At 42.5% G+C, this 27,451-nt stretch overlaps 2 protein-coding genes across 2 annotated transcripts; one reads left to right on the plus strand and one right to left on the minus strand.

Moving 5' to 3' along the window:
* Nucleotides 1–18,614: 18,614 nt before the first annotated feature.
* Nucleotides 18,615–19,682, minus strand: PtA15_9A265 (uncharacterized protein; the record flags this gene model as incomplete). Its single annotated transcript, XM_053172456.1, has 3 exons — nt 18,615–19,388; nt 19,486–19,598; nt 19,673–19,682. 3 exons carry the CDS (start codon nt 19,680–19,682, stop codon nt 18,615–18,617), a joined length of 897 nt encoding a protein of 298 aa, XP_053023695.1.
* Nucleotides 19,683–20,173: 491 nt separating this feature from the next.
* Nucleotides 20,174–26,269, plus strand: PtA15_9A266 (uncharacterized protein; the record flags this gene model as incomplete). Its single annotated transcript, XM_053172457.1, has 26 exons — nt 20,174–20,317; nt 20,395–20,658; nt 20,741–20,889; nt 21,013–21,039; nt 21,140–21,254; nt 21,321–21,549; nt 21,610–21,788; nt 21,882–22,052; nt 22,130–22,234; nt 22,306–22,619; nt 22,709–22,798; nt 22,857–22,984; nt 23,070–23,160; nt 23,235–23,367; nt 23,494–23,703; nt 23,795–24,000; nt 24,074–24,275; nt 24,391–24,560; nt 24,651–24,972; nt 25,045–25,167; nt 25,258–25,396; nt 25,483–25,550; nt 25,624–25,820; nt 25,943–25,991; nt 26,074–26,132; nt 26,212–26,269. The coding sequence occupies 26 exons, from the start codon at nt 20,174–20,176 to the stop codon at nt 26,267–26,269; spliced, it is 3,942 nt and encodes a 1,313-aa protein (XP_053023696.1).
* Between the last annotated feature and the right edge of the window lie 1,182 nt (nt 26,270–27,451).

A 27,451-nucleotide genomic window follows, 5' to 3' on the forward strand; every position in this document is an offset into this window, starting at 1 on the left:
TTTTTGGGCGCTTTCTGTGGCCAATTCTTATTTATACAATTAGTACATGAAGGAATAGGAATAAGGGGGTAATTTAAGTGGGTGACCCCCCTTAATTTACGATGAGGAATCTGATTCTGAAATAAAATTTTAATAATTATTATTATTTACTGAGTTATTGCAGTCTTTTGGATACTTGATGTATCTCTAAGGCTGACACTCACCCCCTCTAAAAAAGGTTAAATTCTGAAATAATTTAATCTTTATGTTTAGAGTTCTTGAATCTTCTTAGATATTTATCCGCATCTTTAATGTCTTTTTCTGGTAGCCATTCATCTTCATGAATTGGGTTCCTGTATCTTACAAGATATAATTTATCTTTCTCTCCTCTGATCTTCTTGTCTTTCAAGATCTTATGAATTTTCTTCTCCTCTGACTCTTCAAGTGGAGGTACTTCTGCTTCAGGTATTTCCTTGCGTAAAGGGAATAATTCAGCATCTGATTCATTATAGTGTTTGAGTAAGCTTACTGGGAATGTAGGATGTTTCTTTTCTAATTCTCCATATAGTTCCACTTCTACTGCATTTGGTCCATGTAATGCCTTGACTACAAATGGGCCAACAAATGCATTCCTAAGCTTCTTAGGTCCTTTAATATTAGTAAAGTTTGTAGTTGATATTAATACTAAATCTCCTATTTTGAAGCTGGGTACTTTGTACTTTTTGTCCCATTTTTCTTTGCTGTATTCAAATGCATTATCCATGCTTTGTTGAGCGTGTTTTCTGGCTTTGTCCAGCATGTTCTTGAAGCTTGCTGCTGTGGGATGTACTTCTACCAAGTCCTTTTTCAAGCTGTCTTGTGGTAGTCTGGGGTTCCATCCTTTCTCTAGAATAGCTGGTGTTTTTCCTGTTGATGCATGGGTTGATGTTCTGTAGGCTAGTTCTAGGGCTGGTAATAGTGTAACCCAGTCATGAGTAAATCCATCAGAGTCTTTAAATTCTAATCCATAGGCACAGAATCTCCTTATCATGTCTTCCAAGGTTTGAATCATTCTCTCTGCTAGTCCATCAGTTTGTGGATGGTAGGCTGTTGAGAAAGAGAGTTTAGTGCCAAATAGGCGGTACAGTCCTCTCCGTAGATCTGATGTAAACTTGGGATCTCTGTCACTGATGATATTTTTGAATAGTCCTGTCCATTAAATCACTTGTTGCCAAATCATTATAGCTGTGTCCATAGCTGTATCATCTTTGTGACATGGTAAGAATATAGGTGTTTTACTAAATCTGTCTACGATAACTAGACATGCATTATAGTTTTTCTTTCCTCCAGGTGGTAATCCTGTAACCCAGTCCATGTTAACTGTTTCCCATGGTCTAGTGGGTTCTTCTATTTTCATCATATGTCCAAACCTTTTGCCTGTTGCCTTATTTGCTCTCTGGCATCTTTCACATGTAGTGCAGTATGTTTCTACATCTTGTTGCCATGTTGGCCACCATGCTAGGTTTCTTACTCTGTCTTCTGTTCTGTCTGAAGATAGATGGCCAGATGATGTACTGTCATGGCATTCATGTAGTAGTGTATTGATCAATACTCTGTCCATTACTGTTAGTACACATGTGTGTTTGGATCTGTGGTAGATGATGCCGTCAAATAGTTGAAATCTTCCTTCTTGGTATGATTTCTTCCATGCTGTATCTAATGCTGCAATCAGGTCATCATCCTTTGAATCTGTTTTGGACAATATTTGTACTAGTAATGTACAGTTCTTGTCTTGTTTGTAACTATTTCTGATTTCGTCAAAGAATTCATCTTCTAGTTCAGTAATGCTAATTCCCATAATTGGCAGTTCCTCTGGGTCTTCAGGCGCCCAGGCTGGATTATCTGGTGTGTTTGGTAGGGACCATCTAGAGAGTCCATCTGCATTTTTATGCAATCTCCCTTCTTTATGAATTATTGTCATGTTACCTCTGTACACTTGAATGGATATCTGCCATCTAAGCATATGTCTGTTAGAGGTTTTCATATTGATGAGTGATTTTAGTGCAATACAGTCTGTGATGACATCAAATACACTTCCATCTAGATAGTAGTGGAGTTTCTCTAGGGCCCAGACTAAACATAAGCATTCTAGTTGGCTTGCTCCATATCTTGCTTCAGTTTTCTTGAGTTGTCTGGATATGAAACAAATGGGACCTTCCACTGGTTTATCATTGATGATTTGTAATTGATGGAGTGCTGCTCCTAGTCCTTCCATTGAGGCATCAACATATAATACAAAAGGTTTCTTGAAATCTGGCATTAATAATAGAGGTGCTCTAGTCAGATGTTCTCTTATTTTATTAAATGCCATATGTCTTTCTGTGGTCATTTCAAAGGCAGTATCATTAGAAGCTATCTCATACAAGCTTCTGGCCATGGCTGCATAGCCTTCTAGGTGTTGTCTATAGTAGCTGGCAAACCCAAGAAAGCTTTGCATTTCTTTTTTGTTTGTAGGTGCTGGTTTTTGTAACACTGCTGCTACTTTATTCTGGTCTATGCATAATGCTAGTCCTGAAACTACGTGTCCTAGTGCTTTAATTTCTGCAAATCCAAATGCACATTTCTTCAGGGAAATTTTCATATTGACATTAAATATCTTTGTAAGAACCAGTTCTATTCTGCTCATGTGGTCTCCCCAAGTCTCAGAGCATATAATTATGTCATCTATGTATATAATTAGCCATCCCAGTCCAAGTTCTTCACAGAAGATGGTATTCATCATTCTTTGGAAATGTGATGGGGCATTTTTGATTCCAAAAGGCATTCTAAGGTACTCATAAACTCCTTTATGTGTTATAATTCTCAGGTATTTTCTTGCACGTTCTGTTACTACATTCTGATGAAATCCTTTCAAAGCATCCATACTTGTAATGTATTTTGCTTTAGCTAGGTTAGTCAGAGTCTCCTGTATCCTTGGTATAGGATATCTGTCTGGGACTGTGTAGGTGTTCAGTGCACGGAAATCTCCTACCATGCGTGATTTACCATTGTGGTAGGTTATAATTACTGGTGTGGTTATTTCCACTTCTTCATTATGCCCTACTTTTCTAAGGACATTAAGCCTTACCAGCTCATCCAAGTGTTTTGCAAGCTCTTCTCTTGCTCTGGGGCTTGCTGGGTAGGCTGGTCTCCTTAGCAAAGGTGGGTAGGGGCGCTCTATGTTTAATGTAATGTCCACTTCGTGGCCTATGACTGCCCCTAGTGGCTCCTTGTCTGATGCAAATACAGTCTTGTTCCTATACAGCATGTTGCGTAACTGTAGTAGTTGATCTACGCTCAGTTTATCATTAAAATTAGCTTCTGCTAGTTGTTCTCTTCCAAATCTTCCTATTTCTTCATCCTGTATTTCTACTTGTTCCACAGGTAAAGGCTCTTTGGATTTAAATAGGAATTTCTTCTTTTTATTGTCATTCCCAATAGTGAAGTATCTTTCTCTGCTATTGGTTATGTCAAAGCCATAGATATTTAAGTAGTCATTTCCTAGTATGAAGTGTTTACTCACTGCATCCTCTATTACAATGAATTCCACTGTCATTCTGACTGATCCTGTTGGGTGAGGAATTATTATGGGGCATTCAAATACTCCTATTGGTTTCATGGTACTACTGGCACTGTTTATTCTTACTTTTCCTAGTGGTAGAAGAATATCCTTGTAGTCTGGGCATAATTTTCTCAAGTATGTCTCAGGTACTACTGAGCAATATGCACCACTGTCAAGTAGCATTTCTGCTTCTCTACCATTAAATAGTATATGTGTAATGTTGGTTTTACCAGCTGTGTAGCCTTTCCCTCTTGTAGGTTTAGTTTTCATCAGTCTGGCTTCTTGGATATTTCCTATAGGTTGTCCAGGCTGCCATGCTTGTGGTAAATTGTGCTCTGTTTCAGCTTCAGCCACTTCTATGTCTATGTTAATCATGTTACAAGACCCTGATGAGACTGAAGACCCATCATCATGTGTTTCCTCTGTGTCTGATTGAGTTTTCTCTTCTGCTGTTTCCTCTGCCTCTATTTCAACATTGTTAATGTTTTTCTTTGGCTGGGGGCAGTTTGGTGAAGTATGTCCCATTTTACCACAGTTGTAGCATTTCTTATCTTTCTGATAACTCTGGTCTTTTGAAGAGGATGGTTTTTTCTCCTCTGTTTTCTCAGTCTTATCTCCTTGGTATTTGGGCTTATATCTTCTGCCAATGCGTGTACGTGTAGTTATGTCTTCTAAAGTGTTAACAATATCTTCAGTACTTGCATTATAGGGTAGTCTACTTTTAATGGCGTGCTCTAGATCTCCTCCACATTTCTTGAGGATTATTAGGTGGACTTCATTGTCTGTTAAATTGGGCCAAATGGCTTTCAATCTATCTTTCTGAGTTATTACCCATTTAAGTGGATTATCCTTTTCAATATCAAAGGTGCTCTCATCAAATTTATTTTCAATTTTGAAGCGCCATGCTGGGCTTCCCCATTTACTATTAATTTGTTCTTTCCACCATTCCCAAGATTGTTTGCCATTTGCTGAGCGTAGGTCTGTGAACCAGCGCTTGGCACAACCCTTGAAAAGACTGTTAAGTCTTCCAGTAATTGAGGAATCACTCAATTCAAAATCTTCTTGGTACAGATCAATTGTTTTAATGAAGTCTAAGTGATCGTATTCTCCTTCTCCTCTAAATGATGGCCAATCTTTAATTCTAGGTACATCTTTAGAGTTGTCTCTCATAGTTTGAATACTAGGATTATATGATTGTTCTTTGAAGAATGGTGTTGGTGGGACTGTGTACTCCTTTCTCAAGGGTGTTTCCTCTCCTGCCATTCTTCTGAAAGGATTGCTAGATTGATGTGGTGGTACTTCTTTCATTCCTTGTTTGTATGGTGTCTGAACTTGGGGTTGCACTTGTATATTGTTGCCAATTTTTTGTGCTATGTTATCCATGCTGGCCAAAAGTTTACTCTGCATTTCATCAAACTTATTGTTAATTTTGATGATTTCATCTGCCATACTGTCACTGTTGTGTATAATAAGCTGTTCCATTTTATCAACTTTGTCCATTATTTCAAGTATGTTTTCATCTTGAGTTTCACGGTTTTCTGACTCGTGCTCACTATCTATTTTTAATTGGTCCAATTTACTGGTAATGTCCAATCTGTTAATATCAGTATGTATTGCATTTAATTTGGCAATTACTGTAGTTTCTTTAGCATTTGTCTGAATTTCTGTTGTAACTTTTTGTAATTTATTATTATAATCCACAAGTCCTAATTTAATATTGCTGATTTGTTGTATTATTCCTGTAGTTTTCTTGACTTCTGGTACAATATTTTTGATATCTTTAGCGCTTTCTACCACATTTTCTGCTAAGTTTTCAATTTTAAAAGCGCTATCATGTACATTAAGGTGGATAGCATTGATTTTACTATCAATGTGCTCAATGTTCTTAATCAGAATTTGATTAAAAAAGTCTTCTACACGTGCTAGAGGCTCATTTGGATCTATGAGCTCCTCTAATTTTTCTGCTTTATTTCTTTTGTTTATTTCTTTTTGTGGCTTATTAGTTTGTCCCTGCTTATTCAAGCGTTGGATTTCTTGGCGCACAGTTTTTGTTTTTTGTTTAGGAATAGTGTTCATTTCTTTGTCAGTAGCATTGTATGTTGTAGCGTTATGGTCTACAATTTGTTTATCCTCAGAGTTACTCTTATCTCTCATTATATTAGGGTTCTCTGAAATGGGATTGGATTCAATATTTGCTATGACAGGCTCTTTAATAGGAAAGGGTTTCTCTCGCACAATACTAGGTTTATCGGTCAAAGTAGATATATGGACAGAGGACGATGTGACAGGCTTGGTGTTAGTGGAAAAATAATCGCTCATACTATTGGGTTTAAGTGAAGATAATATCTCTCGCTCGGATTGGTTAGTGATTTGAACTACTCCTCAATGGCGTCCTTCACTTCCATCAATACGCGAGCCATTCGGAAAGTTTCTTTCCATTTGTTCTCGCCTTTCTTTGGTTTTTTCTTGTATGGTTTCGAGCCCGATGCTTTTGGTTTGGAACGGTCGAGCTTTGGAATCTTGTAGGGTTTCTTCTTCTTGTTCTCGTTGTTTACCTTTACCTCTTTCTTGTTGTTCTCAAGGACTTTGATATGTTTGCGCTCCGTGTACGGGTTTCACCCGTCCGAGTGCTTCGTTAAGATTTCCTTCCACGGGAGGAATTTCTGAACTACCCGGAACGACAAGATTACCTGTTCCAAGTACAACTTGAGGAGATCCATCTCGTCGTAATTCTTTGCGTTCAGATAAGCGGCCTTCGTCGCTTTGAAGATCGCTATTGCGTCCTCCTGCGCTTTGTTCAGGACTGGGGCCGAGCAATGTTAGTATGGAGTCGTCGATATTAATGTTTTTAGAAGGTGTGTCCACTAACCTCGAGGGGGTTCCTCGGTTATGATCTCGAGCTCGTCCTCCTCGGGCTGTTCCCCTTCTTCTACCTCTTTTGGTGGGGGGAGGGTTCGATGCGTGGTCCTTTCCTGATCTGGTTCCAACCATGGTCAAGGTCTTTTGTTAGTATAGGAAGTTGGAAGTTATCAACGGTTACTTTTAACTCGTACTCACCTTCAAGCAGTTTGAGCACCGCAGCCTTTGGGTCGAATTGTTTTTCGATAATCCGAGCGGGTAACATCGCCGGGTGCGGTCGCTTCTTGTCCTGGTATGGGCTAAGGAAGAAGCCTGGCGGGAGGGAGGCTGTGCGTTCGCCGTTTTTCGCTGGCTTGTCTCCGGTCGCGGTCTTCGGATCAGCGGATTTCTTTGTATCCGGGTAGTTGTCGACTAATTTAGCGGCTGGCACGGGAGCAGACACTAAAGTTGGGGTGAAGAGATAAAAAATGGCAGAAATATAGGTTTTTGACGTTTTTAGTTTATGTACTTTTTATATGTATTTTATTGGTTTTATCTCTACTGCGCAATAAGTCAAAAACAAGGAAAATACTCGTACTTGTTTAGTGGTTTTAATGGGTTTTTATGTAAAATCTGAAGTACTGACGGCAAAAATCCGTGGATAATTGCTAAAAATAAGGAAAAAACTCAAGAAAAAATCAGTTTTTATCCTTGGCAGGTACTTTGGGTAAAAAACACGATGAGGCCCCCAAAAGATAGCTCTGTTTATGAAGCTTAGGGCAAAAACCCGTCAAAATAAGGGTTTTTGGGCCCTAGCACTATAACTGTGCTGATGTAAACACTAGTAATGTAAATTACTAAACTTGTTACGTGGTAATTTGGCCACTACAAGGGTTTTAAACACTCTTTAAAAAGAGGAAGATTTATTATGTAATTAATAATGTATAATTATTAATTACAGGGAATAAATTTGGCGTATAAAAGTAGGTGGTAAGCGCTTAAACTGATTGGCTACTTGTCAGAGGCGGAGGTCTTACGGCAACTACTTTTAAGGATAAAGCTTGTAAATATGCTAATAAGGGATTTTTGATATTTTAAAGGTTTAATCCAGTGGATTTTACGTGCTGGGGATGGTTTAAAAGGGAAAAGAGGCTACAATAGTAGCAGGGGAGAATATTCACGGCAAACTTACAGTTTATGGGCGGTGAATGGTCTGGGGGATCTTTTCTTGAGGGCCAAATAGGCCTCTATTTATAGAGGGGACTTCAGTGGGCGTAAACACTGATTCCTTTTCTCCCTATGGGAGTATCCAGGGCTGTAGCCGTGAAAAGGGCTTGGCTGTGGGTATTTTAATTTAAAATAGACTAATTTCCCTGACTCTGTCACATGACATGTTTATAACCAATTGTCATGTGAAAGAGCTTCAGTAGAAGTCTACATAATATTTTCACGGGGTATTTTTACACGAGTAATATTACTCATTATTGTACAACAGTTTAATTTTATGTACTTTAATTGTTTTACTAATTTTTTGTATGTAATACTATTTTTGGGCGCTTTCTGTGGCCAATTCTTATTTATACAATTAGTACATGAAGGAATAGGAATAAGGGGGTACTTTGAGTGGGTGACCCCCCTTAATTTATGATGAGGAATCTGATTCTGCAATAATAATTTAATAATTATTATTATTTACTGAGTTATTGCAGTCTTTTGGATACTTGATGTATCTCTAAGGCTGACATTAAACCTTCCAATCCAAGATTGGGGGGCTTGTTTTACTGTCTAGTTACCCAGGAAAGGTAGAGGTTCCCTCATTCATCCCTTTCCGCACTCAGAAAAGGTTCTCAGTAACACTTTTGAGCTTTACACCACAGCTGGTTTGGTTCCCAGTATTGTACTCAATTTATGAGTCAGCTACTGTTCACTTGGCCCTGTATTCTCACACCCTCCAGGCGGGGTCCCCCAGACCCTCCTTTCAATAGGTTTAGGCTGTGGTGGGCTGGTATCATACACCAACACTCTGATAATGAGAGGAATCTTGGCAAGTTGGTTTATTACCACCTTGCCAAGATATATATACATATACCATCACTCTTGGCGTAAGCTACAAAGCCATGCCACACATTCCTACTTTTGGCCAAAAGCAAGTGTGAAATAATGAATCCAAGGGGAAATGGGGGTTTTCCAGGGCCCAGGCTTGTCAGCTTCCATGCCAGAATCAGCCGCTTGGGGGAAAGCCTCTCTGTGAGACAGAGATACTGCAGAGCCCTCCTTCAGAGAGGCTTTGTCAGATTATGTATCCACTTAGAGCATTCTTATTTTTTTCCTAAATTCTTGGGTCAAGACAGCCTGATTTTGTGGGCAGGTTAGCTGAACAAGGCTATTGCTAGCGGGTAGCCGCATTTGTTGGTCAGCTTCAGGATAGATGACATGAGAAATGCTCCTTAGGCTAATTTTCAGGTTCATGCTCGCTAAATATACCAAACATAAAACTGATTTCAAGCCTGGGGTCTATTGACCCGTGATTTAGACCAGACCAAAGTGATTGCCAGCTGGGTCAAGTTTCCAGAAATCAGCAATTTAATCTGACAAATGCAAATGCTCTTACCTGCTTTCCAGGAAGTACATGCCCCAACATATAAAGAGTGGCCAACACCTGGCATCATTTTTGAACTAAGAGCATCACCAATGGTCTAAGGGTCAGTTGGCCTGTGTTCCCCGGCCCAAAAACACATTTCACAGCAGTCGCAACTCAGCTCCAATTATGGACTGGCAGTTCAAGCCACAATCCAAGTGACAGATCACTCTTCCAGAACCACCCACCATCTTCTGAAAGCCTCTTCTGTTCATCAAGTGGAGTAGAACATAATCCCCTTGATGACCGGAATGCTCTGGTCATTGGGACACATGCATCTCCATGACCAGAGCAAACCCAGTCATCAAGAGGAGGAAAACTACTCTTGATGAACCAAGCAGACTGTTATGAGCCATGGAATGGGCTCTGAATTACAGGCTTCAATGTACATAGCTTACACATAAATGTCACAGAAGGCACTCTCAAGGTTTGAGAGACCGGAGATCCCAGACTGCTTACTCATCCTGCAATCTACCATACTAGGATCCTGAACCCCAGAATTCCGCTTTCTCTCCCAATACTAGACCATAAAACAGCCCAGTCATTGAGAGGATTTATTTTATACTATACTTTTCTCAATGACCAGTGTGGTAACCCTGTTCCCACTCATATCACCATTCTCATATCATACATATCCTTCACATACCCATCATTATTATTCCAGATTCAGATTCTAAACCTCATTTTACCCCTATTCACTCACTCATACCACCCTGATATTTCCTTTGGATCAGAAGTTATTAGCATACACAGTCTAATTGGTATTTTCCCGCTTCTTACATTTCATCTACATTACATATTCCAGTCATCATCACCATAGCTACATATATTACACATTACATAACTCAGTCATTACACATAGACATTACATAGTGCTCATCATTACTTCACTTCATCATTACATTTCATCATTGCTCATCTTCAGACCTTGTTACATTGTGCTCATCATGATTTCCCCCTTGTTGTGTTTTCTCACATGTATACTCCCCTCTAGATGTTGTATCCAGGCATACACATGCATTTTCTACCCCATAGTATGACCTTTTCACCACACCATTAGATTCACCTTCATCAGTACATATTTCACCACACCATTAGATAACATTGCCATTCACACATCTTATACACTTTCATACATACCAGAAATATATCCCCCTGCATATATCATTTGCACATCACCTTTCATATTTTCCCCCACTACTCCTCCTCTCCTCCTCATACCCTACAGGTACAAGTAGTCAGCTCATAGTATTAGTCAGTCTAATATTAGAGTAGAAAAGCCACACCTTTCTTCTTTTTCTTAGTGTTACACTTATCCCCAGTTAGTCAGGAAGGCAGCTCTTATATCAGCATCCTTGGTATAGCTTACATTAGTACTAGTGTAGTTATACATTTCCCTTCCCAGCTCTATTCTCCCATTTGAGTAGTTCCACACCGGAATGGACCCAGTCATTGAGGGGAGGGAAAATGCTCCTCTCAATGACTGGAACAGACCTTGGTGAGATGCAAATAGGAGTTGGTACATGTGTTCATGATACCGTTGTGTCCATCTTTGTGGGGTATGAAGTTGAGTGGATGGAAGGGTGTGTGGTCAATTGTGGGTGGGAGCAAGGGTGAAAGCGCTGCGCTTCAAAAAGCGCAGCGCAGCGGTTTTGGTGGCCGCTGCACTGCGCTACTGCTTTTTGGGTCTGGCAAGAAGCTAAAAGACAAGTGACTGGATGCCAAGGATGAGGCGAGAGAAGGGATGAAGAAGACAAGAGCACAAGATGCTCAGGGACTCAGAACAAAAGATCAGAAGTCTCCAAAGGAGCAGGTCTGTCTGATATGGGCCCAGAACTGAGTGAGTGTGTATTTCATGAGGGAACAGAAGAAATACACTGTGACAAGGGGCCTAGTTGGCTATGGAACCCTCTGGAAAGGAAAAGAACAACAATAGGAATAAGTCCTCTTCTGGGCATGGGGCAGAATTCTAACAGAAGCGGGGACCTGCTACTTTCAGCGGTAGCGCAGCGGAACCATTGCTGTGCTACCGCTTTTTGAGCTGGCCACGTAGCGCTCCCCCTCTGCCAGCCAAAAAAGCGCAGCGCAGCTAGCTGCTTTGGTGGCCGCTGCGCGGTGCTGAAAGTAGCAGCCCCGCCCGCTGTGCTACCGCTTTTTGGGTCTGGGCAAAAGCGGGGGCCGCTATTTGCAGTGGTGGCGCTGCGCTACCACTTTTTTGGGCTGACCACGCGGCGGTTCCCCGCTGCACTGCGCTAAAAGACCGCTTTTTTGTAGCGCAGCGCAGCGTTTCAGCCTTTCTGGGAGACAACCTGCATAAGAGCATCTCTAATGGAGCCGCAATTGGGCGCTTGGGGGCAAACTTTGGCAGCCCGGGTTCCTTTTTAGCCCCGCAAAACAACCCTGGGAACATTGAGAGTGACATTCAAACCTGAAATCACCTTCTGACTTCTGCGGGTTGCCTCCCAGCCACAATTGACCAGACTAGGGTTGATATTGCCACCGCTAGGTACTGGGTATAGGAGTATGTGAGTGGTAAACGGTATGGATTGCTCCCAGTTGGGCCCGGAGGAGGCTGATGTACACTCCTCCAGGTTGCTGAGCCGCAGCCAAGTACAAACCTGTGACCTTGGTCACAACACCCACCCCCTCGGCAAGGCTCCAAGACACCTGCAGGGGAGGTGAAAACTACATATAAGTTGAATGAGAGCTGAAAGTTGAGTGAAAATAGAGAACCGGATTCAAGAAAATGAAGATTTTAAGGATTTTGATGTCTTGGAATCAAATGGGGACTGATGGTTGTTGAATGAAGGGATTTCTGCAGAGGCTAATAGTAATCCACGCCATAATCAAAACCTCCACCACCATCATCAAAACCTCAGCTGCCATCTTCAAAATTGTTGTTGAAAGCACCGTCTTCAAGACCACTGTTGACAAAACCTTCAAAATTTTCACCAAAAACACAGCTGCCATCATCAAAACCACCACTGTGATCAAAAACACTACCATCATTGAAATTGCCCCCATCATCAAAACCACTGCTTTCAATGAATCCACCACTATCATCAAATATGCTAGAACCGGCGTCATTGTTGTATCTGCAGGCTTCATATTCAAGTTCACGTTGATTTTGATGCGGATTGTGATAGTCAGGGCCTGATGAGTGCAAGTGAGGAGACATGGCTTGTTTGTTAGGTAATATTATTGGCTCATGATGCAAATGTGGTGTCAGCCTTAGAGATACATCAAGTATCCAAAAGACTGCAATAACTTAGTAAATAATAATGATTATTAAATTATTATTGCAGAATCAGATTCCTCATCATAAATTAAGGGGGGTCACCCACTTAAAGTACCCCCTTATTCCTATTCCTTCATGTACTAATTGTATAAATAAGAATTGGCCCCAGAAAGCGCCCAAAAAATAGTATTACATACATAAATTTAGTAAAACAAACAATGTACATGAAATTAAACTATTGTACATTAATGAGTAATATTACTCGTGTAAAAATACCCCGTGAAAGTATTATGTAGACTTCTACTGAAGCTCTTTCACATGACAATTGGTTATAAACATGTCATGTGACAGAGTCAAGGAAATTAGTCTATTACAATACAATTAAATTACCCACAGCCAAGCCCTTTTCACGGCTACACCCCTGGATACTCCCATAGGGAGAAAAGGACTCAGTGTTTACGCCCACTGAAGTCCCCTCTATAAATAGAGGCCTATTTGGCCCTCAGGAAAAGATTCCCCAGACCATTCACCGCCCATAAACTGTAAGTTTGCCGTGAATATTCTCCTCTGCTACATTTGTAGCCACTTTTCCTTATAAACCATCCCCAGCACGTAAAATCCACTGGATTAAACCCTTTAAATCATCAAAAATCCCTTATTAGCATATTTAAAGCTTTATCCTTAAAAGTAGTTGCCGTAAGACCTCCGCCTCTGTCAAGCAGCCAATCAGTTTAAGCGCTTACCACCTACTTTTACGCCAAATTAATTCCCTGTAATTAATAATTACATAATTAATTCCTCCTCTGTTACAGAGTGTTAAAACCCTTGGAGTGGCCATATTCGCCACATAACAAGCTTGGTAATTTAAATTACCAGTGTTTACATCAGCACAGTTATAGTGCTAGGGCCCAAAACCCTTATTTTTGACGGGTTTTTTGCCCTAAGCTTCATAAACAGAGCTGTCATGTGGAGTTTGAGAATTCAGTTGATGTTGTTGAATAGCTCATTGATCAATGTGCAGCTCTGTGTACTTTTGCAAAGATTCCTCCCAAGCTTTGTGTCCCATAGTTGGAAGGTGCTCAAATTCCTCAGCCAAGAGTGTAATAGCCCAGGAATTCACATCTTTGGCAGTTTAGTTGCGCATATTGAAAAAGTTTCTCTGCCCTTTTCCTAGTTGGTTATTGTCATAAGACTCATTGGGACTCTTTTTATATATAGCATACTTGCCATTGGGCTGATCATCAAGAGAAGATTAATTGTAAAGAGTCAATTCTTTGTTGAGAACCAAAATATCATTGGGAGTTGATTGCTTTTTGGTTACCAATTGATTGTTGATGATCAATTGCTCATCAAGGGTGGATTTCTCATCAAAAACCAAATTCTCATCTATAGCAGATTGCATGTCCAGGACCAATTGCTCTGTAACATCACAAGACTGAGATTTACCGCCACTGTCATCTAGAGCTTGAATTTGAACTGAAACTGTCTTTGAAGGAGCACTAAAATTTTTCTGAATGTGGTTTGAGCGGTTTGGCTGTTGTATCATCGGCTGGTCAAGGAAATTCTGATCTGGAATTGGGTAAGCCAGATGTGTCTCAGGATCAACGGACTGCAGGCAAAAAGAATGAAAATCTCCTTGTCTGGGCTTGCTGTGATCTTGCTTTGAGGCACGAGATCCTTTGGTTGATTGATTACACACAATATGTTGCTGAGAAACGTGGCGGGAGACTAACTTTTTGAACAGAAGGCCAGGGTCCAACACTGAAACAAATACAATACATGGAGTGTATCAGCCTAAAAACAAAAAATAGGACATGTGGGTCTGCATCTTCAATGAAAAACGTTTACCAGATACACTCCATGTATTTGCATTTGTTTCAGCATTGTGGGGTCCGGCAAAAGGAACATAACAGCACAGTGCCTAGGATAGGACAATATTCACATTGGCAAGAAAAAGTTGAATCCGTCTGTAAGCACCATGGGCGTTGGGGTCCATCAATTTTGAGTGTTTGAGCATTGAAGGATAAGAAAAAAAAGGAGCTGGTTCCGGGGTTGTTTGTTGGATTTGTAATGCTAATTTTTTTTTATTTGTTTCTTGGGAAGATGAGAATGATCCGGGATTGTTTGTTGGTCAATTTTTCTTCAGTGTCTGGCTGGTAATGGTTAACAAGATGCCTTAAGGGCTCATAACCTATAGGAGCATGTGAGTGGTAAATGTTGATTGTTCCCAGTGGGGCCTGGAGGAGGCTGATGTACACTCCTCCAGGTGGCTGAGCCGCAGCCAAGTACACACCTGTGACCTGCGCATCAGGCGCACACCTTTGGGCAAAAATGAGGGGTGTGCGCGCATTCAACCTCTGCATGAGATTGGGGGGCCCAAGCACCATTCTTGACCTATCTGTGGAGGCTTTCTTGGGGGTACCCACAGGTGAGGTTGTGCCAGGCTTATACTACTCACAGAGGAGTCTGCAGTGTTGTAGCCGTTGACTGTAGTGGATAGAGTATCAATTCTCAGTATAAAGTTCTCTACAAGCGGCTCGGAGTGACTCAACGAGGCTGAAACAACTTCCAGAAGTCCTAAGACCGGGGCAATCCAACTACAAGTTACGAGGAACTCGGTGGGTAGGAGGAGAGATAACAGAAATGTTAATACACCTAGGTCACAAGGTAATCAGAACGGTTGTAAGTTAGGCGTGATAAGTTGTACAGTGAGGGCATAAAGGCTTGCAATAGAAAGTTATGTCAAGGCTAGTGGGTTATGAGACTTAAGAACAGAGGTATTTCCAACAATGGGGTTGATGAATGCTTGGAAAACTGCTTGTAAGGGCGTTTGAGGGTATAACCGTGTTTAGGCAGGATGAAAATGTACTGGGGAAAAAAGGGGAGACTAACTTGTCCTCACTGTCTGTCTTTTATAGTCTTAGGCTCTTTGTTTGACTTGTGGTTGTGGTGAATCCTTTATAATACCTTTATCTTTATCTTACATAAGTGTTACTTTTTTACCTCTCTTCTACTCTGTATTTTACCCTTAAATTCATAGCATTCGTCTTATGCAATTTGAGTCTCTTGCATCCGCGCCTGCGCCACTTGATTCATAATGCAATTTAAGGATTCTTCCCCGCTCTTGTGCTTCTCTTTACTAATGGTGTGTTTGCGGGAGCACTTGTACTGCTTGCTCTCTGACAGGTTGGGAACCACCAGCTGCGGCAGTTTTTGTGGGGGACCCCGCGGGAATTCCCTAGCCAGGAAAAAAATAAACTCCTGATCAGTTCCAAAATACCAAATAAAATCATCAATATGCATAAAATCCTGCCCTCTGGCCTCACCTGGGCGCGCCAGCCTTGTGCCAGCCAAAGGCGCGCCCCTTGAAAGGGTCTTCTAGGTGCCCATTGGCGTGCACTTTCTCAAAGGTGGCACCATCAAGCCTAGACCACACTGGAAGACACACCTCAATCTGCTCAACTTCATTCCCCGCAAAGATGGAAGAAACAGAATATTCAAACACATCCAACAACTCCTACTCAAAGCTCACCAAGCAAGAAAAAAAGAATCAACCTGACTGCACTAATTCTGTTTTGGTCATTGATAGGATTGTTTACTCCTCTTGATGAAAATTTATCTCCATTCATCAAGAGGAGTAAAAAAACTGGTCATCAAGAGGAGCAAACACTCCTCTTTCCCACAATGACCGGTGTTGAAATAAAAGCATGACACCTGTTAAGAAGTGGCACTCCGCCTCCTTTCTAGATAACTCTGGGTTTGTATGGTTAACAGCTCTGGGTTTCCGCAATGTACGAACCTCTTCAGCGCTCCGCTATGAGCCTGATATGATCCGTCTAGTCTACGGAAGATTCAGCCGCTCTGCTTGCCCACAGCAAAACTCCGCAAGTAAGTAAGAATTTGGGTGGTGAAAAATCTCTGTAATGTAGCAATACACAAAAAGCTCCGTAAGTATATTAGTAACTACAGTAATACCATAAAGTGAGTAGTATGTAGAAATGATAGAAGAAGAAGTGAGAGAAAAGCCCCAAAAATTCCCTATTCCTCCACTCCCTCCACCCGCATAACTCCGCTCTCAGCTGATGTTGCTGCGTCCTTCCTTTCCTTGAGCTTAACAAAGCCCGCAAGCACCGCAGGTTGTGTAGGTGCAAGCAGGGCTTATGACCAAAAGGAAAAAGTTCGCATGAGGCAATCTCAAAAATAACTGTGAAGATTCTTGGTTTCCAGCTCACACCTCACCCTTATATGCACTTTGGCTCTTACTTTACGCCAGCTAAGCGCTGGCATCTCGGCTATCTTTTCATCTGCTCAGTTTCTCTCTAACCCTTTTTGTATTTTTTTTATCTTTTTTTGAAATCAACGACTTATTCAAGTCTTGTAGGCCCTTTACCATTTTTTTGCTTTTTGCACCTAGGGTTTTAGCACAAGTTGAGGTAACTGACCACTGCCAACCAGCTGAAAAACCAAAATACAAAGTTTGGAAAGCTCAATCGGGAATGATGGAGAGGGAGTGGATAAATTCTGAGTTGGCAGAATTCACAAGACTATACTCAAGAACCACTGGCCAGGAGGAAAAATGAACTTGGTTCAAACTGTGAGTGCTGTGGTGGAATAACATCCTTCACCACCAAAAATGGTAAATGCTCTCACACCAACATGTGCCAATAATTCATAAGTCCCCTCCACACCGGAGAGATCACAAGTGCTCACATCTCTCCCCGGCCAAGCCGCAGTGGGGACGGGGGCTTAGTTAAGTTTGTCCTTTCCTGCACTCACCAAACTCTGCATGCATCAGTTCCCAGCCTAGTACCTCTCCAATGCCTGTTCTCCCGCACCCTCAGACTAGCCCCCAACCCCAGTCTCTACCTGGCGTGTCTGCCCCAACTTTATCCGCATCCACTGCCCCAGTTCACCTGGTGCCACGTTCAAGAGGCTTAGCTAGGCTAGATGATGAGAGGTGAGCTGGGTCATCGGTGATACATATACCTCTCGGTGAAACTTGGGTGAACTTGGGGTTTTACACGTTTTCACCCCGCGCCAAAAATTATAGCGCACCCACTGCACGCGGCGAGCTCACAAAAGTCGCTGCTGCGAGTTACGATCGTGCTCCCACAAGTCAGCCCTACCTGGTTGGGCTTAAAAATAAGGCTCGGCTCTGCCACCAGTTTGCTAACGCACCTGCGCCTGGCGAATCGATCGGGCAAACCGGTACGCATTTCACACCTTCGCTCCCGCTTCTCCTTTAATGCCCTTCAACCATCAGTTGAAGCCGTTCATATCCGACTCATGATGATACATACTTGTAATTTGCGTTTGATGTGGGCGGACCTGTTCAAGTTTGAACAAAAGAGCGTGCTCGCCTGCATTGCTTGGTTCGCTCATAATGAGACTCATAAAGATCCATTGTCTGACTCTCGACCGAACCTCCTCCCGTCCATCTCGTTTGCTGCTCAATTGCTTGCTGACTGACATTTCTTCCACTTGTTCTGTTTTTTAATCAAGATACCAAGCTGCCCGACACGGTTTTGTCACCGAATTTTCCCTTTTGTGTAATAAATAGTAATTGTCAAGACATAGCTTCAATTCCCCTTTTTCGATTTGTCACTGTCCAGTTGCCAGTTATGGCGTTTGATCAGCAATTGACCAACGCCCGCAATAATGATGACTCTCAGCCATGTTTGAAGGCCAAGCCCAGCCGACCTCCCCGCATTTCAGATTGCGACAAGCTGTCATATCCCTTGAGTGTAGCGGTGACACTCCCTGGAAGCTCCTGATTGCCGGTCAATCAAGTTCTCAAAACCCACCAAGCCTTAGCTTAAGTGCCTACATACATAGCTTAAAACAAGCTTTTTGGGCGTGGCATTGCCCTTTGTAACCACCTTCATTGGCAACATTGTGATTGCGCCAACCGCAGTTACATAACTTTTATCCAAGTCCTTCTCCCCTTTCTGGCGAGCACAGGAGCCTTCTCGAGGTGTGCAGTACCAACCCTCTGAAGCAAATTTTGAAGTCGTCGAGTGTAAAGGTATGTTGGTATCATATGATGCAATAAAGATCGAACAGATTTCAGATCCCATGAGGGATGATCTTAACAGCAGCAGGATCCTTATGAGAAGTTGTTGTTACAGCATGAAACCGGAGTAGGTGAGAGCAGGAGGATAGAAAAGAAACGAAGGGGGGATGTGACGAGAAGAATATTGATGAGGAACTGGCAGAGTACACACACGCAGGGGAATGTTGTATGTAGTAAAAATAGTACATGAACTACATGGAAAATTCATTAGTTGAAGAAAAGGAAGCAAAAACAGTCGATTGGGGGCTGAATACGGGTCAACAAGCAATCAAGCAGCATATCTAGTCCATGTCCCTCTGGTCATCCAAGACTCTTTCTGTTGCCCGAGCAATTGTTTTCCATTGGCGTCTCTAGGTCCGTAAATACTTGAAAGGGTGCTCGAGGATAAGTTGACGAGGCTCTGTTGGGTCTCCTTTTGTATTTCCGTCGTGATTTTTGAGATTGAGCTCGAGTTGATGTTTGAGGGTGGTTGGATGGAAGATTCTTTGCCAGTAATAGTTTTCATTTTCTTGCTAGCCTCTTTCGGTCCTTGATCGGCATCGAAGGCTCCTTCGTCAGTGGATTGGTTATTTTTACGTTTCTTCTGCGCCTTTCTTTCGAGTTTCCGTTTATCTTTCTCTTCTTGCTCCTTGACTCGCTGTTCCAGAAGTTTGAATCGCACATTTTCTTCCTCTTCTGCGCTGGGGTTGACAGTAATTGACTCGGCAACCGGTTTCCCACATACTGGACAATTGTTCCCGTCTACCTGCTTGAGGCCTGGCTCTGTTAAGATACATCCACAATCGACCAGACACAACCATCTTAACTCGAACCTTCCAATCCCGATTCCGAATTCCTTGAGGCTGATTGGGCAGATCCACGAGTTGGATTGCGTATTTTTAGCGAGTTGGACATTGACAACATCTTTCAAGCTCCTCAAGTGTCCAGCGACCTGCTTTCCATCCTGACCGAAGTGATTTCGATCTATCAAGAACTCCAAGACCGATGATTTGTTGTATAGCTTTCCTAAGCGGTCGCAGACGATTGGTTCCTCTAGTTTTTGCTAATTGAATAAGGAAATGATTAATCAGCTTTAAGATAGAACACTTCAGCGAAAATCTGTGAGAGTACTGCTGGTATTAATAAGAGAAACAAGTTACCTTGGAAAGTGAGCACTCCGACCACTTGGTGCTTTGTTTTTCTTGCTCATCAACCCTGCTTTTACCCGCTCTTGTCCTTACTAGGTCATCGCGTTTCGGAATCGAACCGCCATCTGTATCAGAGGAGATGGATAGGATATGTTAGTTTTGCCAGCTCAGGGGGGAGAGTGGATTCGCAACGACGAACCGTTTCCCATCTCGTTTTATCTTTCCAAGGTAGCCGATTCAAGAAGGATTGTTGGATTGTAGTAGTTGCAGTGTTTTTCTTGTTCGAAGTCGTTAGTTACCAGTAAAGTCGAGCGGGCCAGGCTCAGGTGTTATCGGACCGGATTATGTAAGCAGTGTATGGACAGTCCGAAAGCTCTTTTTGACGGGCAATTGCTCGGGCTTTCTGCCAGATATCCACACCCGTGTATACACATAGCCGGTCGCGAGACGCCTTCCGTCCCATTGAACACGGTTCTCACTGGCAAGAACAAGCTCAGATTGATATCCACGAAGACTGATACATAACTTTTCCTCAAGTACAAACAAGCCGTCCTATAACGAACCGAAGAAGGATAGACAGGCCCGCCCGCGAAACAGGTTGCGGCCCCAACCAAAATGTAATTACTCGTCCATCAATCGCTTCTTGGTAAAGATACCATGGTAATCAAGCCAGAATAGAAATATTTACGACCAACTAATCATGCAATGGGAACTACACCATAGGTCTCAAATCGACAAATTAGCAATACGAGGGATTAGAAGTTTCGACAACCAGTCGATAGCGGTCATCCAGTTTTATTCTCCTTTAACTGTCATCGTTGGCCACAATGGGAGCGGGAAAACGGTTTGAGTCGACTCCTTCATCCAGTGGTTCCACCTTGTCGATCAAAGCCTAACTTGCTAAACTGATCACTTATTCAGACTATAATTGAAAGTTTGAAATACATCACCACCGGGGATTTGCCGCCAAATACCAAAGGTGGTGCATTCGTACACGATCCCTCGATTGCGGGTGAATCAGTGGTGATGGCTGAAGTCTTGCTAAGGTTCAAGAACCTGGCGGGTGCCAAGTTGATCGCAAGTAGAAGGCTGCAGGTGTCCAAGAAGAAAAATACTGCACTTACGATGAAAACACTCGAAGGCACCCTGTCTTACAATGATGATAGTTCAGCTCCCAACTCCAAGGTCTGTCTCTCTGCTTGAAGTCTTGATAGAAGAAGCGCAACTAAAGCTAAGAAGAATCCTGTCGTCCTTCTTTCTTCAACAGAGAAGGACCATTTCGACCAAATGCGCAGAGATGGACTCCGAAGTGCCGCGACATCTAGGTATCTCGAAAGCTATCTTAGAAAACGTCATATTTTGTCATCAAGAGGAGAGTAATTGGCCGCTCTCCGAACCGGCAAGTTTGAAAAAAAAGTGCGCTTTTCTCTCACTTGTTCAGTCATTTCATGTGCAATATTGATCAAAGAAAGAAACTGACACATGGTCAGGACTTCCTTTCGAACTCGCGCTTCTAAAACATCGCCATTGTAATTGAAGATTTGACGAGATTTTCGAAGCTACGAAGTTCGTTATTTCCCCCACATTTAAAATCCATCACCTTTAACTCGAAAAGGCGAAAGATGAATCTGAATATTTTCATTACTCCTTTGTTTACATAAATTAGGTATACCAAGGCCCTCGATAATATCAAGTCAATCAAAAAGGACGCAGCCATTGAGTTGAAAGTGGACAAAGAAAAATATGCCGCTCTGGTAGTTGACAAGAATCGCGCCGAAAAAGTGATCTTATTTTCCCTGTTAAAATAGACTCAATCAGTTGATTACTGATTGCATCATCAACATCAGCTCCAAAGCACTATCGATAAACTGGCTTCCAACATTTCAGCCAAAAAAGAGCAGTACCGGGAACTAGAAGCCAAGGTCAAAGACCTGAGTGAATCGAACAAAACTTTCTATGCCCAAGCTGCTCGCTACCACCAGGTTGTCAATGACCATTCTACACTTTCCGAGCAAAAAGCGAATAAAGCCAAAATTGCCGCAGACCTTAAAGAAGATATGGTGGAAATGCCTGATGGTAAGTTCTTGTTCTCAAATCACTTTTGATAAGTACTGACACTATTTTCACTCGGAGCAGCAACCTTATCACAATTGCATGAAGAGCGGGAACGATCCAGAAGCAGTCTTTCCAATCATGCGGAACGTCTAGCACGTACCAACGCGGAATTAGCGACAGTCGAAGGCGAACTGACCAAACTGCGTCGCCAGCACCAAAGCAAGCTCACTGAATTAGGTCAACTCAAAGCCCAAGCCGAAGTATGTACTGAACACCCAAAACCAAGTATTACATCAGTCGACTTCCATACAAACATGTTTAATAACTCTGCGTTTCGGGTCTGGTCATGACAGAGAAAGTTGGCTGCGCTGGAAGAGCGACAGAAAATTATAATCGCCGTCAGCTCAACGCACAACATAGCCGAATTCCGACCGCAAACAATGGAGGAAAGTAGGGTTACCGAGTTTTCCAACTTGTTGAGAGATCGCCAAAAGGTCGTTGTCGCCAAGCTTCAGAGCGCCAAGGTAAAACAGGGTTTTATCTATTGCTGATAGTAAAACCAATCGTCATATAACCCGTACCGTAATAATTTCGTTTCCAGGCCGCAGGTAAAAAAACCGAGGAAGCAAAACAGACGGAAATATATGACCTGAAGAGTCAAAAAGCATCTGCTCAACAGCAAAAGCAAGCTACTTCCGATCGCATAGTGCGTATGAAAGGGTTCTCATTGTCTCGCATGTTGCATTTTCTTGCGCTAATCAATATAACATCCGACAGAGTGAAACCAGAGGGAAAGCTCGGAGCTTAGATGATCAGATTGAAGGTATTAAAGTGACTGAAGTTGACATCAAATATCAGACAGCTGAACTCGAAGCTAAACAAGAGAGTTTGACCAAACTCAATGAGCAAAATGCGAACATCGCTCACGATCAGAAGATTAAAGCCAAGCAGGAAGTAATTAAACAGCTGGAGGACAAACGAGAGAAACTTCACACTGAACTAGTCGGACTAAATCGTGAATCCGATACACGGGCCAAGCTGGCGTTGAAACGTGCGGATGTCACGAAGAAGCAGCAGGGGATCGAGGTTTTGTTGAGTATCTTCTCAAATCCTTATCTCAGCCTCGAAACTTGGACGCGCACGTATATTTGACTCATCAAGTATCGACGTAATCACGCAGGATTGAGACACGCGGCACAAAGTTTCGGGAATTAGTGAAGATGGAGTTCGCACCAAAGACTGCCGAAAAGGAAATCATCGGGGTTCTCCGGTAAGTCAACCCAAGCCGCTTGTTGATAAGTAAAATTCACTAACCGTGTCATAATCAGTCAAGCAGAACGGAATCTGTCAGATGCCATGCAAAGTTGGACGAACGTGACTAAGGAAATGCAAACAATCGACACCAAATTGCAAATGAGCAAGTCCAAGTTAGCGTCAACTACGCAGGAGCTAGCGAGTCAGTCTTCTACAATTTGTCGAGTTCTTTTCTACACTATGTCTTGGAGCATTGTACTCAAACATTGACCTCTGGCGGCTTTTAGCTCTTGAAAAAAAGATCTACCGCGTGGCGAGGGGCTCGACGGTCTCCTCATTGATTGAAGACGCAGAAGACTCCATTTCAGAATTACAAAAGTACAGATTCCACTTCGGAAATTTCTTCTGGCTGATCCCATAACTGAAATTGCATTTGCTTCTGGGTATCAAAGGGATATAGTTTCTGCAGATTTTGTCGCCGCATTCCATGAGAGCCTACTCAGCAAGGGCAGAGAAAGCAAGAAGTGCGGAGCTTGTATGCGAATATTCAACAGTGATGACGAAATGGCCGCTTTCGAGCGCTATGTAAGTTTTGATTGTTTGCTCAAACTTCTACCTCAAGTGAAGCAATCAGGGGAAAGGATCCAATGGCCTTTGGATCAAGCATCCGGGAATTGATACCAGTGCTCTTGATCAATGTCAACTCAACAGTGTAAAAACACGCTGGACAATATCCCTAATCAGAAAATCAAAAACGAGAAAGAACTAAAGCACTGTAAAACTGAGTTGGAACGTATCAAGACGGCCGTGCCTTGGGAGATATCTGCGGACAAGCTTCGGGTTATTGATATCCCAAACTTAGAAAGAGACATAAGCCCCCTCGAATCACAATTCGACGCCTCTAACCGTAAGGCTGAAGAAGTTGCGCATCAATCTTTTTGCCTGAATACACATTAGAATCTTGGGTTTGCTAATGTCCGACGAGTTATCTGTATTCTTTACTTCTTAACAGGCGAAGGTCGAGGTAGAAAAACTAAAAGATATAATCAGTGAATTAGAAATATGCAAGCGCTCTGCCATTGATGCAGGTAGAATGTCTGAAGAGATTGATGAACTCGAAAACGAAATCAAGCACCTTGAAAGAGATTTGGAAAGCTCTGGAACTACACGCACAGCGGATCAGGTTCAAGAACAGCTGGATGATCTGCAGTTGGACCTGTGAGTTTTCCCGTGGCTGAAATTCAGGCCCCTGCTAGGGTGGAATTTGATTTGATCTATATCCTTCTGAAAGTGCGGAATCGAAGAGAGAGTTCGAGTCATTGATTACTGAACGCGACCGAAAACGGGCGACGATACGCAACCTGGAAAGTGAAATTCACCAGTTAGAATTAAGCTTGAACAAAAAACGACAACAAAAGAAAGAAAGAGATGTGTTCGAAGCTCAGAAAGAGGGCCTGAAAAAGGAAATCGTTAATCTTGAAGAGAAGTTGGAAGTATGTTCATCGCCTTTTTGTTTCAGGCTCCGCTCCCCTCCAAAGAACCACTCACTCCCACATAACCGGGCAATAGTCAATGACATACGAGCTGACTATCACAATCCCGTAATAGACAACTGAAGAAAAATTGAAGACGTACGCTGGACCTTTGCGAGCTAGGGAGGTGGAATTGGAAGAGATACGTGCGGAAAATGTGGCTACCGAGGCTGAACAGGCAAATGAATTGCAAAGTTACAACAAAAGTCTGAGTCAATTAGAAACTATCAATGGTGAAATCCAAAGGTATGTGAATTTGAAACTAGACCAATAGGCATGGTTGGATCCATCCGAAACTAATAACTGTAAACCATGCTTGGTCGTTTTGATATGGAGATTTAACAAAATGGATATCGCTGCCAATTCCGAACGCTGTCAAAACGACATTCAAAAACTTAACGAAAAAATGAAAACGAGCGCCCAACAGATATCTGAATTACAGAGTAAATTAAATGATCTGGATAAGGAGCAAGACCAAGCGAAAGCGACCGAGAGGAACATAACTGATAACATTCGCTACCGAAACTACAAACTTGAGATTCAACAATTGGAAGAGAAGATAAGTGCAATAGATGTTGGAAGGGCTAAGGAAGCTTGTCAAAAATACGATGCCGAGTATGACAAAGCGGAAAAGTTGTTGGCCGATCTCAAGGCTGAAGTCAGTTTCTGCTCTCTTCAATTCATAATCCAACCGCTTGAGTTGACTGTCTTTTTTCGATATTGTTTTCAGCAAGCTAAGCTGGGTGGTGAAATCGGGATGGATAAAAATAATCTGCAAGACAAAATGGACGAACGGGAATCTGACTTTAAGGATATAACCAAACGACATCGGGCCCAGCTAGTCAAAGTTAAGGTTAGGAAGCCATCTCATTATAGGTTTTCCTCACACAAGTTTTTTTTCCTTTGCTCAAAGCAATCTATTTTTTTCTGGTGGTACACAAAGACTGTCGAAATCGCAAATCAAGATTTAGATAAATATGCTAAAGCTCTTGATCAAGCGATTATGAAATATCACTCTCACAAAATGGCCGAAATAAACGATACAATTCAAACATTATGGAACAAGACCTATCAGGGAACAGGTTAAGTGATCCCTCGCATATCTGCTTGTGCCTGGATTACCACGGGTTGTGTGCTGATATCGTGGACCCATTTCTGGGCTATTTAGACATTGACAACATTTCTATCAAATCTGAAAATGAAAACGCCAAGAGTAACCGATCTTATAACTACCGAGTAAGTCACTCCTTATTTCCTTTACTAATGTTAATCTTGCAGACATAGCTTAACCGACTTGGAGCCCTTATAGGTAGTAATGATGAAAGATCAAGTCGAAATGGACATGAGGGGTCGTTGTTCCGCCGGCCAAAAAGTCTTAGCATCGATCATTATCAGATTAGCATTGGCGGAATCATTCGGTACGAATTGTGGTATTCTTGCCCTCGATGAACCGACCACCAATCTGGATAAGGATAACATTGACGCCTTAGCCGATTCCTTAGCTGAGTAAGAACCCATTCATTTCTGTTCCAATCCCCGCTATTATTGTTTGGCTGCGGCTTCTACATGTGATGGAAGCTGAAAGGCTGGTCACGAAGCTTACTAAATCGCATTATTTGCGCTTTCAGAATCATCAGGGAAAGAAGGGACCAGGCGAATTTTCAATTGGTCGTGATTGTTAGCATTTTTTTCTGCGTTTCTTCGAATTAATAAATCTCTTGATTATCCAATTAACCTCTCAATACTTCTTTTTCCAAAGACTCACGACGAAGATTTCCTGAACAGATTAGGCCAGGCTGATGTTTTGGACAAGTATTGGTTAGCTTTTTCTATATCCATCCTTCAAACAACCCAACAGTTCAATCTCTTACCTGTTTCTATGATATATACTATGCAGGCGTGTCAGTCGAAACCAAGCGCAAAAATCGATCATTGAACGACAACGGATGATTTAAACTTTTTCATAGGCTCTCCCATTTGCTCGAGATATCCTCAGTTTTTCTAAACTCTATCCATCGCAGCGAACTGCCGCTGCTTATCAGCAAGCTGACCAGGGCTCATGTTGTGCAAGACTCAAAACCGCAACTATGACAAGGTCTACATATGCGTGTTTGTTCAATATATGTATGTTATGTCAAAAGAACTATCGGTGTTTTGGCTTTTGCAATTACCATCGGGTTCCAGCGGGGCCCGGAAGAATATTGTCTTCTCTCGTCAGCCATTCTCACATTGTCTCAGACAGTGTGATTTTCCCATTATCCGAAGGGGACTCGTATATGGACTATCTGATTTATTTGTAGCTGCATTAAGTACATCTTCTTGTTCCGCAACAGCCAAGCAGCGTTCGCTTAGGCTGGCTCCTTGATGAGGCAAGAGCTTTCCGTTTTCTTACAAACACCCAGATCCCTAGCTTTGAATATATAGTGACTTGCCCTCTGTCAAACAATTGGTCATTTTACCGTTACTCTCTGAATGGGTGGAATAAATAAACTGCTGCTGTTTTCCATCTGCAGTACTACTTTTTGGGGGGTTAAGCGACGTTCAAGAATTGGAGAAATGACTCCCAAAAATTCTCAGCGCCCCGTGACCGTTGCAGGACGTGACTCCTGCGACGGCGGGGACTAAACTTTTGGTAAACTTAACTTAGCACAAGTCTGCTGCTGCGGGGGGCGCAAGCGTGGCTGGTTAGTCCTCGAAAAACTCCCCGGAGAGTTGTGCCTTTGGGACGTGCTAGCCGGGTCTTGTTCGGAAATTAGTAGCTCACGGATTTTACGATGCTGTCGCTCTGCTAACCTCAGCTCGTCCTTTCAGCGAGGTCCTCCGAGCATGAGGGACCTGGGAGATGCGCTTTGGGCTGTGATTCACGTGGCGATGGTCATCAAGCCGTCAGGGCCGGCCAGGGACCAGGGAGCCCCGTCCGCTCGTCAAGCTAACCTCGCTATGCACCGCGGTTGATGACCGCTGCATGTTTTGCACCGCATGGCGCATGGAGCAAGCACCTTCAGGATTCCAAGGCTGTGAATGCCTCTGATGATGGTGATGCCTACAATAATACATATGACGCCAGAATCGGCGAGATATTCGTCATTCAGCCCAGAGACTCTTGTGACGTACAGATCGCTTGTGTGCCGACTCCC

This window comes from Puccinia triticina, chromosome 9A (genome assembly GCF_026914185.1).
Source record: "Puccinia triticina chromosome 9A, complete sequence".
NCBI lineage: Eukaryota > Fungi > Basidiomycota > Pucciniomycetes > Pucciniales > Pucciniaceae > Puccinia > Puccinia triticina.